Consider the following 16,635-nt stretch of genomic DNA (forward strand, 5'->3'; position numbering starts at 1 on the left):
AAAGTCAGGTTATGTTTACCGCTTGAAACCGATCGAGCCTTGCGATTGCGGCTTCTAGGCGTTTCCTGTTGGATCCCATCTGGGGGACGGAGAACAGAAGAACCTACTTTCCCTGAGCTTTTGTTTGAGGTAGGCCCCTTTTGAGACTGCCTTTCCTTCTTTGACGGGCGTGAATCATCTATTATCGAACTAACCTTAGTTTGCTTCATGTCGATTTGCGTGTCTACAGATCGAGTGCTGTTTGATGTGTTCCGACTATGCTTGCTAAAACACTTCTTTGCAGCATCAACCAGTGAGATGGCCTCGGTTAACAAGCTGTTTGCATCCGAGCAGCACTGTTGACAAAGCCATACACAACCCTTCTTACTGAACCGTTTGAAAGCAGCAGGTTTTAAGTTCGTGCAAACTTCGTGGTACCAGCCTTTGCACTCGTCGCACTGCATGCCGCTTTCAACGAGATAACGACAACCCAGACGTTGGCAACTGCTTTTTTTACACTGTTAGCTAATCGCAGGGTTATTGTTTATTGGATCAGTCATTCAGATATTTTAAAAGACTAAGCACTCATTATAATCCATACTCTTATTACCAGAAATAATCAGTAAATTATATTGTTTAGCAGGTTTTTGAAGCTTGAATGAAATTACATGCATCCCTTTGTTTCTGGTGAAGGACGGTGGGTGGTTTGTGTGTCCTAGGTCACTACGTCTAGACAGTCGTGTTTATGGCTCGTTCCAGAGCTCCTTCGTCTTGCTTTGGAGCCAAAAAGCAAAGGTTGGATGAGGAATCAACATCACGACCATGCGTTCCTCGTAATGGCCTTAGCACACCTGGGGTTGTTAGACGTGAAATGTGTTACTTTTGCTTTGACGTCCTTCACAACCATTTGCGTAATATTGAACCTCCCCCTGCCCCCAAGACATTTCCAAACAGTTCTTAGTAAATTAAAGTCTTACTCATTTACCTATAGTCCGCTTTTCGTGACATGGACGTACGGAAAAGAGGAAAAGCTGCGTGGATGTATAGGTACTTTTACTGCCATGAATATCCATAGCGGTCTTCGTGAATATGCGATTAACAGGTTTATTTATATTTTCCTAATATTTTAAATCTTTCAGTGCCATCAAAGACAGTCGCTTTTCACCAATAACAGAAGAAGAGTTTCCTCATCTCACATGTTCAGTCTCCTTGCTTTTGAATTTTGAAGAGGGGAAAAACTATCAGGATTGGCAGGTTGGTTTATATTTACGGGTCAAAATCAATAGCTTAGGGTTTTTGATCTCAAACTTCAACCTAATTGTTTCAAGTTAATTGCTTTAGCCACCAAGCAACTGATCTTTGTCGTTAAGCTTTTCGTAATGCCTAAATACCCGTCCCTTTATTTCCACCATGCCTAACCGGGTTGTCTATTAGAGTTACACGATGCAATACTTTATTATTATCCATATTTCAATTTATATCATGTACGTGAGTATAACTCTGTAACAATGTTTAGGTTGGTGCAGTAGATCTTTAGGTTCGCTTTTTATTAGGGCTAATATTACTCAGCCGCTCGGATCGATAATGATGAGTCGAACTCCCGAATCGTGATTCAGTAACTGGGAATTTTGTACCCAAACTTTCCAACCATTACTCCTGTAATCAAGAGTGATGCCAGTCAGTTATAAACGACGTATGATCTAGCAAAAATATGCATCTATCCTAATTACTACATTCTAAATTAGTTCGTCAAAAATGGAACTTCAGAGGAGAGAACTTAATTTCGACGGAAACAAATTCTGAAACATCAGAGATGAGTTTCAAAATAAGGTAATCTGGTCAAAAGATAAGGCATGGCATTTAATTCAAGATCTCAAGGAAGACAAGAACTAGATAGAACTAATACATCGATTTCGCACCATTATCCAATAAGTGATTGGAATTATTGTACAGGGCTGAATCAGAAAGTGCGCATACTGATATAGTTTAGACCAGTAGCTCATAGCGTCGTGGATTAATAACATGTTGATCTCTTCAATCCTAGTTTTTTTCCAACCTACTTGCATGTCAGTCATCATTGGACATGTAAGTGGGCGTTGGTAAGACATACGTAAGCAACTACCTCAATCACTGATAATTTTTAGCGTTATCCATGGACTTAATATTTACTTCACTGGTATAATCGCAAAATTGTCATTGTTTTTCTAGAAATCATTACCAAATGAGTTATGAGTATCCCACCCCAATTGGCTAGTAGACTGTTCTGTGTATATTGAATTTGATTGGCTGTTGTTAACGCTTGTTTCTGACGTTTTTACCTAGTACTTTAAGCCTAACTTTCTTCATCTAGTTATCCCACTGTACATGAGTAATGGGTCAGAAATTCTTATGATCAAGTATGCGCAACCTACATAAGTTCTATTATTTCCAAGACCACGCTTCACACGCATTTGGTACTAAGTAGTGTACTGCATTGTAGTTATACCCTCTCTCTGATAGACAAACACCTTTTCTAGACCACAGGTAGTACGAGCTGACTTGATTAGTCTACTGAGCCTGGCTTATGGTTCTTCATGTAATTAATAATCCCATTAATCTATTACAACCAATGTAATTATCTGTAAAAATAATTTCGTTTTGTTTTCGCTCGTTGGAAAATACAGATGTTTAAAAATGAGTAGTAATCTGTACTTTCTTATTGCCTAAAATAGATTGGTGTTCATGGAATTCGAATTGAATTTGTTAATGAAAAGGGATATCATCGCACTGCTACGTATTTGCCTGAAGTTGCCTACAAACAAGGTGAGGCTCAAACTTTTTCTAACTTTGAGAGATAGCTAAGTACTTTTGTTGCATTTCAGTAAAAAGTCTCAATCGATTTATTACATGTTCTAGGGTTTAGCCGATTTTGTATGGTTAACGATTCCCCTCCTGACTTTCTTATTTTGCAATATACAAGCCACTACATCCACGTCATCTATAGATTAATTGTTTAGGAATGTTAAGAATTTTACATCTGTAGGTCGTATCAGACAACGGTTGGATGTTTGAATAGATCTAACATCTTCATCCTAATATTCAAATGAAATAATCAATTATTACCGTTATAACTTATTAATTATGACCTGTATTTTACTGAGCTGCTACCTTGACGCGGTGGTCGGGCTTGCCTTTCGTGATGACCCAACCGAGCTATATTGGCTGGAATTTATGTTCCTGTAGATTCTACCATGCCAGGCAGGTCGATTAGAGAACGGTAAGACTAAAAGCAGCAACTCAAGGTCTGAGGGCGAAGTCGTACTGCTGACTGTAGAGGGGTGTGACAGCAGTAAGGTGTTTCCCTCGGACAACCCGCATCTGCAGCGATGCTGCCTTCCCACAAGGAGGGGTGGGATTAGAAAACGTCGACCCTAAAAATGTCACACCTCACCTTACCTCACGGATTTTCGTCTCCGGCTGTAAGGCCCTTTGAAGAACGGGGCCAACACATTAAAAACCTTACACAGAAAGGCAGTGCGCGACCGGCCCCAATCCCGTCCCTTGGGCTCTGCGGTCACGCTCCCAGGTCGTTAAGATCAACACTAATCCAATTTCTTTTTCAGGTTCCTCAAGAAATACCCTTTGACGGTGTGGGCGACCGGGAAGTGATATCAGTCCTCATATCCGTAACACCACACTAGATCGAGTTGGTCGCACTCAAATCCTTTCTACACTTCCTAATACCTCTCTTATCTCCATGACTAACCATTCTCACGTCCGTTTATCACCTCGCACCGCTAGGGCAAGCGACTTGAGTAAGCTGAACGTTATTCCTGTTCTGAAACCACTCTCTAAACTACATATTATATCTCTCTTTTCTTACGGTTATGACCCAGCTATTCCTATTGCTTAGTATTCTCGGACACCGATTCACTCGACAAGTCCCCAAATCAGAACACGGTTGAACAGGAAGAGATTATATTCCAAATAACAAGGTTAGATGGAAGTAAGAAGCAAGTCAGAAGCACAATAGGGAAAACGTCAGTATATTTATAGTTTTTACATAAGAAGATTCCAGAGTATTCTCCAACCATCGACTAGTGCTGATTGGATAAGAATTAGACAATCAGCGTGCACCAAAACAATCATGCATTGAGCATGCTTTAATCCAGTCTATGTCCCGCTAACACCTCCCCTTTGAGCAGATTCGTAGGATCTGGTGCTAGGGTCCAACTGCAACCGAGTGACTAGCCTGTGCTTTCGATTAGTCCATCGTCTAGGCAATAGAAAAGTATAACTTTTCTTGCACAGAAACTGACGTGTCTATTCCCGGCGTTTTGATTTCAAAGGTGTCTAGCAAAACATCAAGAGGTAGTCGATATTGAATCTTGTTGCTGGCTATCGAAGTTGCTTTCAATTGGTTAGCATGACGTACCCAAACTTCCGAGCCAACTGACACCTCGTAAACCGCACTCCCCTTCTTTTTCAAGATCCGACCAGCTGTCCATGTAGGATGTTTCCCACGATAGTCCATAGCAAGCACTTTTTGTCTCACCGTGAACAATCGTCTTTGTGCCCCATGATGTCGGTTAAACTGATTCTCCATCGATAGGTTTCGTTGGGGTTCAATAGCTGGCGTAGGACGGATGACATCGAAATGTGTTCGTATCTTTCTGCCAAGTAGAGCTTCTGCTGGAGAGACCCCGTTAATTGTCTGAGGGTTCGGTGTAGAGCGATAAATAAACAGGAACCTCTCTAAGATATCTTCAGTGGTCCCTTCCCCTTTGGATGTTTTTAGAGCATTTTTAAATGTACTCACAAAGTGTTCCACTTGGCCATTTGATTGGGGATGGAATGGAGGTGTTCAGAGGTGCTGGATTCTGTTCTGCCGACAAAATTGTGAGATTTCGGACGTAAACTGTGTTCCGTTGTCACTAACTATCAATTCCGGGATACCAAAACGACTGAATAGTTGACGTAGTTTACTGACTGTGCAGCTTGCAGTCGGGTGTTCCATTAGAAAAATTTCTGGCCACTTGCTATATGCACCAACCACCAAAAGGTAAGTTTGTCCATGAAGTGGACCAGCAAAGTCCAAATGTATACGCTGCCACGATAACTGTGGTATTGGCCATGATTGCAGCTCTGCTTTTCGCAGTGCTTTTGTTGCTAATGCACATTTGGTACACGAACGGGATAGCTGCTCCAGTTGGGTGTCTAAATGCGGCCAGTATACATAACTTCGTGCTAGTGCTTTCATGCGATTTATTCCAGGATGTCCTGCATGCAACTGTTCAAGCACTGCTGGTTGTAGCTTCTTGGGAATTATGACACGTTCGGCAAACAGCACAGTCATCGATGATTGAAAGAGAGAGTCTTCGCTGGTAAAACTGTTGAAGCTCTGTGGGACTGATTTTGAGGGCCACCCTTCTAGGTGGAACTTTCTAACTTCTTGTAGTGTTGGGTCTCGAAGCGTTTCTTCCCTGACTTCATCTGACGACACTGAAGTGTTTCGAATGGCATCTGCCACTATACTTCGTATTTCTGGGTCTACTGCTGTGGAGGCAATGATTATATCCTCTGGTCCAGGATGTTGAACTCCAATTAATCGGGAGAGAGCGTCAGCTTGACCGATAGTATTTGTCGACTGATACTTGATATTAAAATCATAACTCAGGAGCATTGTTGCCCAGCGCTGTAGTCTATTAGCCATATAGACAGGGATTCCTTTCTTAGAACCAAAGATTGCAATCAAAGGTTTGTGATCTGTCAGTAAAGTAAATGTACGACCATAGAGCATTTTATGAAATCTTTTGACTGCGAAAATGATTGAAAGAGCTTCCTTTTCAATTTGGCTGTAGTTTCGCTCGGCTGGAGTAAGTGATCTAGCAGCATGAGCAATTGTCTTTTCTGATTTATCCGGAAACACGTGAGATATCACTGCTCCAACTCCATGACTAGAGGCATCAGATGCAACAACAATTTCCAAGCTGGGATCGAAGTGCGTCAGAAAAATCTTTGAGCTGAGCATTGATTTGACTCTGTCAAAAGATGCTTGACATTCTGCTGACCACTGCCAAGGTTTATCTTTCGATAGTAATTCATTTAGGGGACCTCTCACTCGATGCATTTCAGGCAAGAATGTGCTGTAATGACTGATTAACCCCAAGAAGGATCTTAATGAAGAAACATCAGTTGGTGCAGGCATCTTCTGAATGGCTTCGATGTTGGCAGGGTCTGGTCGGCGACCGTTCTTATCTAAGATAAAACCAAGTTATTTGATCGAATGCATGAAGAAGATACATTTTTCCTCACGTAGTTGGAAACCATACTCCAACACTCGGTTAAGGACTTGGTGTTGTCGATCAGAAAGTTCACTGTCAGTTGAACCCATAACTATGATATCATCTAGATAAGCTGCTGTACCAGGTATACCTGTTAGCATCGTATCCATTATTTTCTGAAATATGGCGGGTGCGGTCTTGATGCCAAATGGTAGACGGGTGTATTGAAATAACCCTCGATGAGTGTTAATGGTCAGAAGCTCTCTACTATCTTCATCTACTTCCACTTGGAGATAAGCATCGGAGAAGTCTATTTTCGCGAAACATGTCCCACCATTAAGCTTGGCAAACAGGTCTTCAGGAACTGGTAAGGGATATTGATATACATCTAATGCAGCATTTAAACCGGTCGAGGAATCGGCACATATGCGTATAGTCCCATTGGCCTTCTTAATCACTACGATCGGTGTGGCCCATGCAGAGTAGTTAACTGGTCGGATTACACCAGCCTGTTGCAAGCGATTAAGTTCCTGGTCGACTAGCTCAAGAGCAGCATATGGTACAGGACGTCTCGGGCGAAAAATAGGTATGGCATCTGGTTTCACTGGTAAGTGCGCTTTCATCTTGGTACAGTGGCCAAGGCTATTCTGAAAGACAGAGGCAAACTTTCTTTTCAGTTTTTCTAGTAACCTTTCACCTGTCTTCTTTGGAAGTACTGGGGTGTCCAATGATGAACACGATACGTTACAGACACTGTTAATTGGTATATCCATTATTCGAAGTTTGTCTAGCATATCCAGACCAAGAAGATCAAGGTTCGGCCGTTCTGTCAAAATGCAGTCTTCTGACCACCCTAAGCAACAATGCAAGCATGTTTGGGATGCGATTCTCCCCCCTCGAAATGCAAAATGTTGCTTCAGGATTGAGTTGCATCGACACCCGTACTAATGTGTTATAATCTGTGTTTCTTCTTACGGTTAATGACCCAGCTATTCCTATTGCTTAGTATTCTCGGACACCAATTCACTCGACAAGTCCCCAAATCAGAACACGGTTGAACAGGAAAGAGATTATATTCCAAATAGCAAGTCGGAAGCCAGTAGGAAACACAATAGGGAAAACGTCGGTATATTTATAGTTTTTACATAAGAAGATTCCAGAGTATTCTCCGACTATCGACTAGTGCTGATTGGATAAGAATCAGCCAATCAGCGTGCACCAAAACAATCATGCATTGAGCATGCTTTAATCTAGTCTATGTCCCGCTAACACCTCCCCTTTGAGCAGATTCGTAGGATCTGGTGCTAGGGTCCAACTGCAACTGAGTGACTGGCTTGTGCTTTCGATTAGTCCATCGTCTATGCAATGAAGAATTATCACTTTTTCCTTGCACAGAGACTGACATGTCTATTCCCGGCGTTTTGATTTTTCTTAAAAAAAAGTATGCATAACTTTTAATTCTCCAACATTCTCCTCCTCCGCGAAACAATGTCGGATCTTTATATCTCCAAGTTACAAATAATAGGACTTTATTTAAACGACGTTTCTCGCATTGAATGTCGGATCCACTAGAAACGACTAGATGATAATGAACGACCTTTGATTTGAGGTCAAAGTTTAATTCTTCTGAAGCATTACTTTCAAATCCATTAGGAATTTCATCAGTGGATAATGGATCATTACGGAAATCATCATCTAACAAAATTAAATTAGACTTTTGACCATAATTTGACTCAGCTGATATATTTTCCTGATTTTCATGAGAAATTTCATCAAAATAACATGCATTGTTCTGAGAACCCATGTCTGATACATTGTCATTAGAAATCGGATAAGCTGATTCAACATAAGTTTCTGTCTCACAATGATTTTGAGTAACATTCGGTATAATTGGGTTCGTTGTGTCACTGCAGTTATTTTCTGAATACGAGCCCCCATAGCTTTCTTGGCTAATATCACGTGGACCATAATTTTGTTCTAGCTGAAGTTTATTTTCAGAGCTAGACAGGACCAGTAGTGCTTCATTCAATTCTGGACTCCGGGCTTCATCTACAGGGTCTGGCTCTTGATCATTTCGTATTGCCACAAATTTATGAGCATTCAGCACAGTATTTTCTTGCTGTGAGCCGGACACGTTACAAATATTACGTTCTGATTCAGGTATAAAGGGATTTGAACCCTCCACTAGATATGCTTCTGAAATGTCTGTCACTGCATCATAAACAGATTTCTTATTTTCTGGTCGAGTGAAAAGTGTGCTCAATAGTTGTTGTTGCAAGGCTAACAACTTCTGCTGGTGCTGTAATATTAACCGCAACTGTTCTAAAGAAATCGCCATTTTTCTTTAGTTTTTCCCCGTCGCCACTGTTATAATCTCTCTTTCTTCTTACAGTTAATGACCCAGCTATTCCTATTGCTTAGTATTCTCGGACACCAATTCACTCGACAAGTCCCCAAATCAGAACACGGTTGAACAGGAAAAAGATTATATTCCAAATAGCAAGTCAGAAGCCAGTAGGAAGCACAATAGGGGAAAACGTCGGTATATTTATAGTTTTTACATAAGAAGATTCCAGAGTATTCTCCGACTATCGACTAGTGCTGATTGGATAAGAATCAGCCAATCAGCGTGCACCAAAACAATCATGCATTGAGCATGCTTTAATCTAGTCTATGTCCCGCTAACATAATGATAGGGAGTGAAGAAGTTGAGCGTGTCGACCGCTTCACTTATCTTGGAAGTCTCATCAGCCCTTGTGGTCTGGTGTGTGACGAAGTCTCAGCGCAGATACAGAAGGCTCAACTAGCTTTTGCCAACTTACGTCATTTATGGCGTAGGTGAGATATCCGCCTATCAACCAAAGGACGTGTTTACTGTGCAGCAGTTCGTTCCGTCCTACTTTATGGCAGTGAGACATGGCCGGTAAGAGTAGAGAATATTCGTAGGTTACTAGTATTTGATCATAGGTGTCTTCGAAATATTGCTCGTATATACTGGGACCATCGAGTAAGTAATGCAGTTGTTAGGAAACGGGTACTAGGTAAGGATGGTAAATCAATTGATGACATAGTAAAACTTCATCAGTTGAGATGTCTGGCACACGTTACGTATGCCCAACCACCGACTGCCTCGACGTGCGATGTTCAGTGGTATAGGAGTAGGTTGGAAGAAAGCTAGGGGTGGCCAGACCAAAACATGGCACAAGTCCATGCAGTCACTGACAAGTAGATTGAGCAATGTTGGTAAGTGTAGACTACCTGGTTGGGGACCGCGAGATGATAGAAACCGATGGTTAGAGACCCTGAATGACATGGCTCAAAATCGTTTACAATGGTGCAGGTGCATACACTCTTTGTGTTCTCCCAAATTTTGATCTCCTGATTCCTCCTTGTCTCTTTTTTCTCTTCCCAAATTCATTTCACTGTATTATAACATCTCCAAACCCTAATCTTTCAGATTACTGCCTATACTTTTACTACCTCTAATACTATGGGATTTGAATCGACAACTGCATCTCTGTGCTAATGTGGTATGGCAACTGGGACTGATGTACATACATACGAAGTTCTACATTGTTACTGACTGACAATCTACCATCTTACACATGTCAATCTCTTTGTACAGTTTTTTTTTATTTCTAGGAAAGATGTATGATATAAATCATCGTTGGTTGTATCAGAAATACATTAATTTTTCTCATGAATTCCATGTTCTATTTTCAGACGATTCGTGATTTCTATTGTAATCCCATACAGCTTCACATGATATCTATGATCCAGACTTCATATATGTTCAACAGTTGTCTACAGCCTCTAAAATTTCATGCGATAACAATTAAGTTATGAAATTGAAGGAGTCCAGACACAATAACTGTGCTCTTCCTGGTTCTCGACAAATATCTTTTATTCTCTAGGTTTTCTGTTTTTAATTGTTCAGAGTTTATTTATTTATTTAAATACATAAACATTGGTACAATGAGGCACCCAACAGATATGCTAAATATAAATCGTTCGATTTATGTGAGTGATGGGATACTATTTGGTTACCCAAACCGAAGCAAGTGGTTTTCTTAGGGGGTTACACTCCGAAACTTTGAACTAAAGGTCTGATCCACAAGACGGTGGAGCAACGCAGTCTCATGGCAGCCGGTGACCAATAATTGGTTCATACGCCATTCGTTTCCGTACGATCCTGGAGCCCATGTGCACCATTGGTTTGGAATCAGTGTTTTCCAACTTCCCTAGATGGATCCTACGTATCCACCAACTCGGTTAAAGTGTCGGACATTCGCTTTTCGTCCTCTCAATTTCGTAAACAACACCCCTGTCACGAGAAGGTAGTGAGTAGGACTTCCCTGGCATTGGTTGTATGCACGTGGCCACTTGAGAGCGTTCGGAAAGGGAGAACTGACTTTCCCCACTCTCGGCCGTACTAGGGCATTTGGGGGCAGAAACCGTACATTCATTTTAAACATTTACTGAAGTTCACATATTAATTGTTGCCGCGTCGTGGAAGTCTCAGCGTTGTTGGGCTATGAATAAACATTACGTCATGTTTTTCATGAGTTTTTACATAACAAAATAGTTTTTCGTCGCGAAGTACAATGATCGAAACTCGTGCCATGTATCCCCCCTCCAATTTTTTCTACAGCGTATCCACTTATTCATCATTAATCTATCAGTCTTGCCTGTTTTTTTTGTTTTTATAAAGGTTGGAATCATTGTGAAACCATCGATTCTCTTCTTCGAAAAGGTGGTTACCGTGGTAATATAAGTGAGGCATTTCGACAATCAATTCGGCTTACTAGATATCGTAGCGAAAAATATAGTGTGCATGCATCAGAGTATTTACGTGCTCGTCAGAATGGTTATCGCGTTTAATATGAATTGTGTTCTGTACGACAATTATTTCAATGTTTGTGTATGAACGAATAATAAAACAATTGGCTGCATAAAAAATGTACGCTGTAAATCGCTTATCTAACCTAAATCTATATGGGTACATCATATTTATTCTACATTCTTTGTTTTCTAAGCGTCAATTCCTTGTGTATTTCCTCTTTAACTATCTCCTTACAATTTTCTTTATTCCTTCCATAGTGTTGTTAACCTTTTTCCTTAACGGTTTATCCTCTAATGAAAACTTTGGAAGCTTCCTTTCCAGATAATTCAATTTATTTATACAATATGAATTTCCAGTTTAGTGACATGGAAACCAGTGACTAACACATGTGTAACAGTTCAGGGAACCTGTATTGTCATCTGTTAATATATTTAACATCTAAAAGGAGAAAAAAAATCATCACTACTGCCTAGTAACTATTGGATTTGTTAATGAACGATAACAATACTACAACAACAAAAAAAACAAGTTGCCTTAACTACTGCATTCCAGTCACAATTGTGTTGATCCAAGATTTGTTTTTGTTTTCCTGGCAATATGTATGTTATTGTAGTGAATATTGTTATTATTAATACACACTAATCTACTTGTCTTTCTTTAATACAATCTGAATTAGACTTGGTTAATAAATTAACAAAATAAAATGATAATCCATATAAGATAAGAAAAGAGAATATATATATATATATATATATATATATATATATATATATATATAAAGATTGGATCAATCCAAATGATCTATTCAACTCAGGTTGATTAAATTTTACGAATAAGGATTAAACATTGACCTTAACCAATAACAATTACAATAAACGGGTTCCCGTTGTTGTTGTTGTTGTTGAAAGGCTAGCTATGAAATTTCACTTGTACTGTTGTTGTATTCTCTGTCTTTTTTTCTTCTTTGTGTTATTTTGTCTAATGAACTATGATGGTTATGATTATGATTACCATTACTGTTTCTATCATAATTATATATATATATATATATATATATATATATGAAGTAATCATTTGACAAAACAATACTGCACATATATACACACACACACATCCCAACACAAGTTGCTATAGTATATATTAATGAAGGTTTCCTTTTTTCTACAAATTTTATAGTTTTTTTCTTTTTTTGTTGTTGTTGATTTAATTATCTTATTGATAGTTATAATCATGATAATATTGTAAAAATGTGGAAAAAACCGAACCCAGCCCTCTTATGTTTGACAAATGATCTATACATACATATATGTAACGCTCAATATGAAGTGAATAGAATTTGTTAGAAGTCATCTTTCTCTGTTTCATAAAGATGTCTTTTGTTACTGTTACAGAATGGGATATTAATGATCATTGATTGTTATTGGTGAATTGTATGATTTCATCCAAGTCATACACACATGCACGCTCGCAGTATATTCATATTCGTATTTTGTATATTTATGCATTTTGTTACAGTACTGTTGTGTATTTTGTGCTTATTATGTGAATGAACGTGCACACACACGAGCGCAAAGCTATATATATATATATATATATATATATATATATATATATATATATATATATATATATATATATATATATATATATATATGCAGCAGTTTGTGCCTTGTACATACTAAATAGAAGGTTCAATTATTGGAAACAATTACAGTTTAGGTGTTTAAACACTTAATTCATCGTATTATATATTTATGTATGTTTATCTTTAAAACACAATGCTTTAGTGCTAATAAAAATGACCTTTAATTGCTGTATTACGTTATACATTATTATTATCATTATTAGTGATATAAAAATTGCTTACATATTTCTGTTTTACATTGCAATGTACAATATTGTTATGTCATAAGTAGGAGGTGCATTTTTCAAGACGTCATTCTGTGATAGCGATGTTGCTGAACACATCTTTGATCATTGAAATGATAAGGAGGATGAAGATCGTTAGATGATACCTAATGAAACTATATGGTCAGCTGATAAATCCTGAAAGTAGTGAATTAATCGTTAAAACTATTCAGATTCCAACTATAAAATAGTCGTCGGTTCAAGTCTCAGTCTACAAACCTTCTACACAAGTAGCTAATCTGATTAGATTAGTGTAGCTCAAAACTTAGTAGATATATTTTCATGTATTTGATAAATATTTTACAACTGTAATAGCTCATGAAATCGAGTTATTGGGTCAAGTGGTGTCATTAAAACAGCATGGTCAGGGAGTGGAATACATTTTTCTCCTAGTAAAATGACGTGCCTATATACAAGTTATTTGATATGAATAAACATTAAAAAGTCATTTGCAATGCAAGCGCCTGAAAAGTGCAAATTTAACTGGCCACTCACCAACGAGATTTATTCCTACCATTCGTTCAGTTAACCATTGAATATTAGAGAGAATAATAAAAAGTGACATAATCTGTGAGGGATTTTACATTTGATTTATGCTATACTGTAATACTATTCTACTGTTGCAACTTTGGGTTTTAAACATGGAATTAATTGGTTGTAAGTCACACATAGCTTCACAATGATGATTCCTAGTTTGTCTTGTTATCTTCTGAAATACTGCAATCTATAACTCCTTTAATGTTGGTTGAGTGCATAGGCACCAGGTAACACGGAAATCAGAATGATTTTAAAGTTCTAGTGTTTTTCATTACTTTTTTCGAACCGAAACAAGTTATCTGGCAAAATATTCTTTAAGTAGCACTTTTAGTTATTCGCCATCAGATTGATGACATCTGTGACTTTCATCATCCAACTTCTTGATAGTGAGAAAAGCACTTGCTTGATTTCTTTCTGTTGGATCAATCCCCTAGTTTCTGTTAATAGAAACCGGTTGCAGACTGTGCTCAGAAGACATTTGATCATGAACAAGATTAGTTTGAATGGATTTAGATGTAAGAGGAGAGTTTTTATTTCCCAGTCTCCCGCCGTAAAAGGATGCTTCTTGAAGAATCTGGAAAACAAACCGGGTTAAGGATGGTCTTGGTGATCTGAAGGGGCAACTATAGAGGTCAAGGGACAACTACTTATGACCTGTCACACGATATTTTTGGTACGTTAACTCCTTACATTTCAGACTACGATCTCCAACAGCAATCTGTGGGAGGAAGGTAGGGTTAAATGTTTTTAGGACCCATCCTTCGTAACTTTGTATCTCTGAAGATCCTGGTTCTGTGGGAAACAACGTATTCGCGCTACACTCCAGGACGAATTCGTTCTGTCAAGTTGTCCATCACCATCTCCCAGCTATAATTATTGTGACCATCACCCCCGATGTAAATGACAATCAATGACTTCAAGTCTTATGTAAAACAGTTCAATAATTTAATATCGTATATATTTTGTTTCATGAAGTATAATGAAAATGTCTAAAAACGATCTTTTCATCAAGCCAGTCTAAAGTAGCTGAATACTCTCTTAACAGCACTACCATTTTTTCAGTAACGGGTTTCCATACAATCTTGAAAATAAATTAAGGTTTTCCATTCTGTAATTTGTATTCCTCGATTAAAAATGATGAGTGGTATGTTTATTAATGCAATCATCTCAGTCCTACAGCAGGTCAACCGAGCAGTGACTAACATTACTGAATGCTGTGCGAAGTGAAGAAGGTTCCGATTCTTCATGGGACATCAGTTCTCTGAATATTAAAAGTACGTCTTGCTCTCAAATCTTAAACAATATAAAATTTTTGTTTAAGAATTCCTACTTGAAGTGTTTAACATCAAATAGATGGATCACAATGGTGATCATTATTTAATGCACATCAATAAGATTCAATTAGAATTAATGGTATTTATTAAATGATAAATGTCAATGTGCACAGTCAGTTTAATATCTCACAGTATGAGTTGATCTTAGTTAGATAATCATAAGAAATTATGAAGCACTGAACAGCTCTTTCGTCCTGTTACGGGACCCACCAATAGTGTACATTCATTATCCTATCATAGATTAAACCAAAGATATACAGGTCTCATACCAACCGCTTAACCTCTAGACTACTAAAACGAAATCCAATAGTTTTCATATTCAATTTCCATTCGCCTTTTTAATACTATGTAACGATCTAATCTAATTAATGGATAACTGACTTATACACATTATGCTTGAACACTGACTTCCGTTTACTACTTTAGCAATTATTTATTATTGAAATCATGAACCGAACAATTCCAGACCATTAGTGAAAACCTGGAATCACTGGATAGGCATCTCTTACTAGTATGAGACTCCTTAGCAGTGTACATCTACGACCTCGCACACAGGGATCTAACCTAGAAACTTCGATGTCACGCGCAAACGCCTGACCAATGACTTAGCATCCAATTGTATTAATCTTTAACTTCAATCTTTCTACAATGGTAATCTAACATTGATCAGTTCATGATTTTCTTAAACGATAAAATTTTGTATTTTATTTGTAGCCACTATTCACATGTTATTTATAACACCATTGAATACCGGCTCAGTGGTCTAACGGTTAAATGCTCGCGCACGAGATTGATAGGTCCTGGGTTCGAATTTCGCGAGACGGGATCGTAGATGCACATTGTTAAGGAGGAGTCCCACAATAGGATGAAACGACCATCCAGTATTTCCATGGTGATCTACTTTCAATTGACTTATGATCTCAACCAATTCAAATTACTTATAATATCCACCAAAAAACCAGTAATGATTTTCTTTGTAAATTACAATATATCGATCTCAATTACTCGATAAATTGTCAAGTGATTAGTTTCTATATTATAGTTTGGAATTTTTTGTTGCCAAGTGTTTTCTGAATTTTTGTTTGTTTGTTTGTTTTTGATGTAAAATTCAAGTGAAAGAATTAAAAAACTGAAGTTTATTTTGTTGTTGTTGTTGATGGTTTAACTACATTCTTTCAAATAATCAAGAAGATTGAAAATATTTGAAATTCCAGTTATTCTACATTGATTGATGTGTAACAAGGTAAGTTTTGTTGTTGTTGTTTTTGTTAGAAACATAACTGTTTTATAAGCAAAGATGGATAGTGGCTGGCAGTGGAATCCAGGACGTGTTTTTAATCCTATTTGGGACTCCTCAGCTGGATTTACTCACATCTCAAAGTTGATGTTCAACCTGGGACTAGAACTCAGTACCGTTCGCTTCAAATGCCATCGCGTTATCCACTTAACTACTGAGTCTCGAGTCCATCTTTGCTTATGATGCTTGTAAATCAAGGTAACATCGAGGCAATACGCGCAGTATGCACATATACCAATAAGAGACTGATCAATTGCAGTCCAAAACATCCATGGGAAGATTCAAGTAAAACAATACCAAGTGAATTAACATAACTGTTTTGTTTAAAGAAACTGACATATTAGTACAGAAGAGATTTTGTTTTAATCTAAGTATAAAATTGCAAACAGCCTATTGTAGGAGGAGGACAAACAAAATTCCAAGTGAAGAGGAAATTAGGAAAAGACGATGAAGTTGGTGGATAAGATATACATC

The 16,635-nt window shown here is 38.1% G+C and overlaps 2 protein-coding genes across 3 annotated transcripts; one reads left to right on the plus strand and one right to left on the minus strand.

The window, feature by feature from the left end:
• Positions 1-579: 579 nt before the first annotated feature.
• Positions 580-11,735, plus strand: AMMECR1_1 (AMME syndrome candidate protein 1 protein; the record flags this gene model as incomplete). Of its 2 annotated transcripts, XM_035729434.2 has the most annotated exons (5): positions 725-939; positions 971-1,081; positions 1,119-1,233; positions 2,691-2,781; positions 10,954-11,735. In XM_035729434.2, the coding sequence occupies 5 exons, from the start codon at positions 725-727 to the stop codon at positions 11,121-11,123; spliced, it is 702 nt and encodes a 233-aa protein (XP_035586535.1). In that variant the 3' UTR covers positions 11,124-11,735. The 2 variants fall into 2 exon arrangements, with proteins under 2 accessions (XP_051072716.1, XP_035586535.1); XM_051212532.1 differs by lacking the exon at positions 10,954-11,735 and having other exon boundaries at positions 580-939; positions 2,661-3,622.
• MS3_00004591 (uncharacterized protein) lies at positions 7,300-8,765 on the minus strand. Its single transcript, XM_051212533.1, has one exon. It carries the CDS (start codon positions 8,578-8,580, stop codon positions 7,498-7,500), a length of 1,083 nt encoding a protein of 360 aa, XP_051072717.1. The 5' UTR covers positions 8,581-8,765; the 3' UTR covers positions 7,300-7,497.
• Positions 11,736-16,635: the final 4,900 nt, after the last annotated feature.

This window comes from Schistosoma haematobium, chromosome ZW (assembly GCF_000699445.3).
Source record: "Schistosoma haematobium chromosome ZW, whole genome shotgun sequence".
NCBI lineage: Eukaryota > Metazoa > Platyhelminthes > Trematoda > Strigeidida > Schistosomatidae > Schistosoma > Schistosoma haematobium.

What these genes read in the sequence shown, in the direction of transcription:
- MS3_00004591 (XM_051212533.1), bottom strand. Translation starts at nt 8,580, where the DNA reads ATGGCGATTTCTTTAGAACAGTTGCGGTTAATATTACAGCACCAGCAG.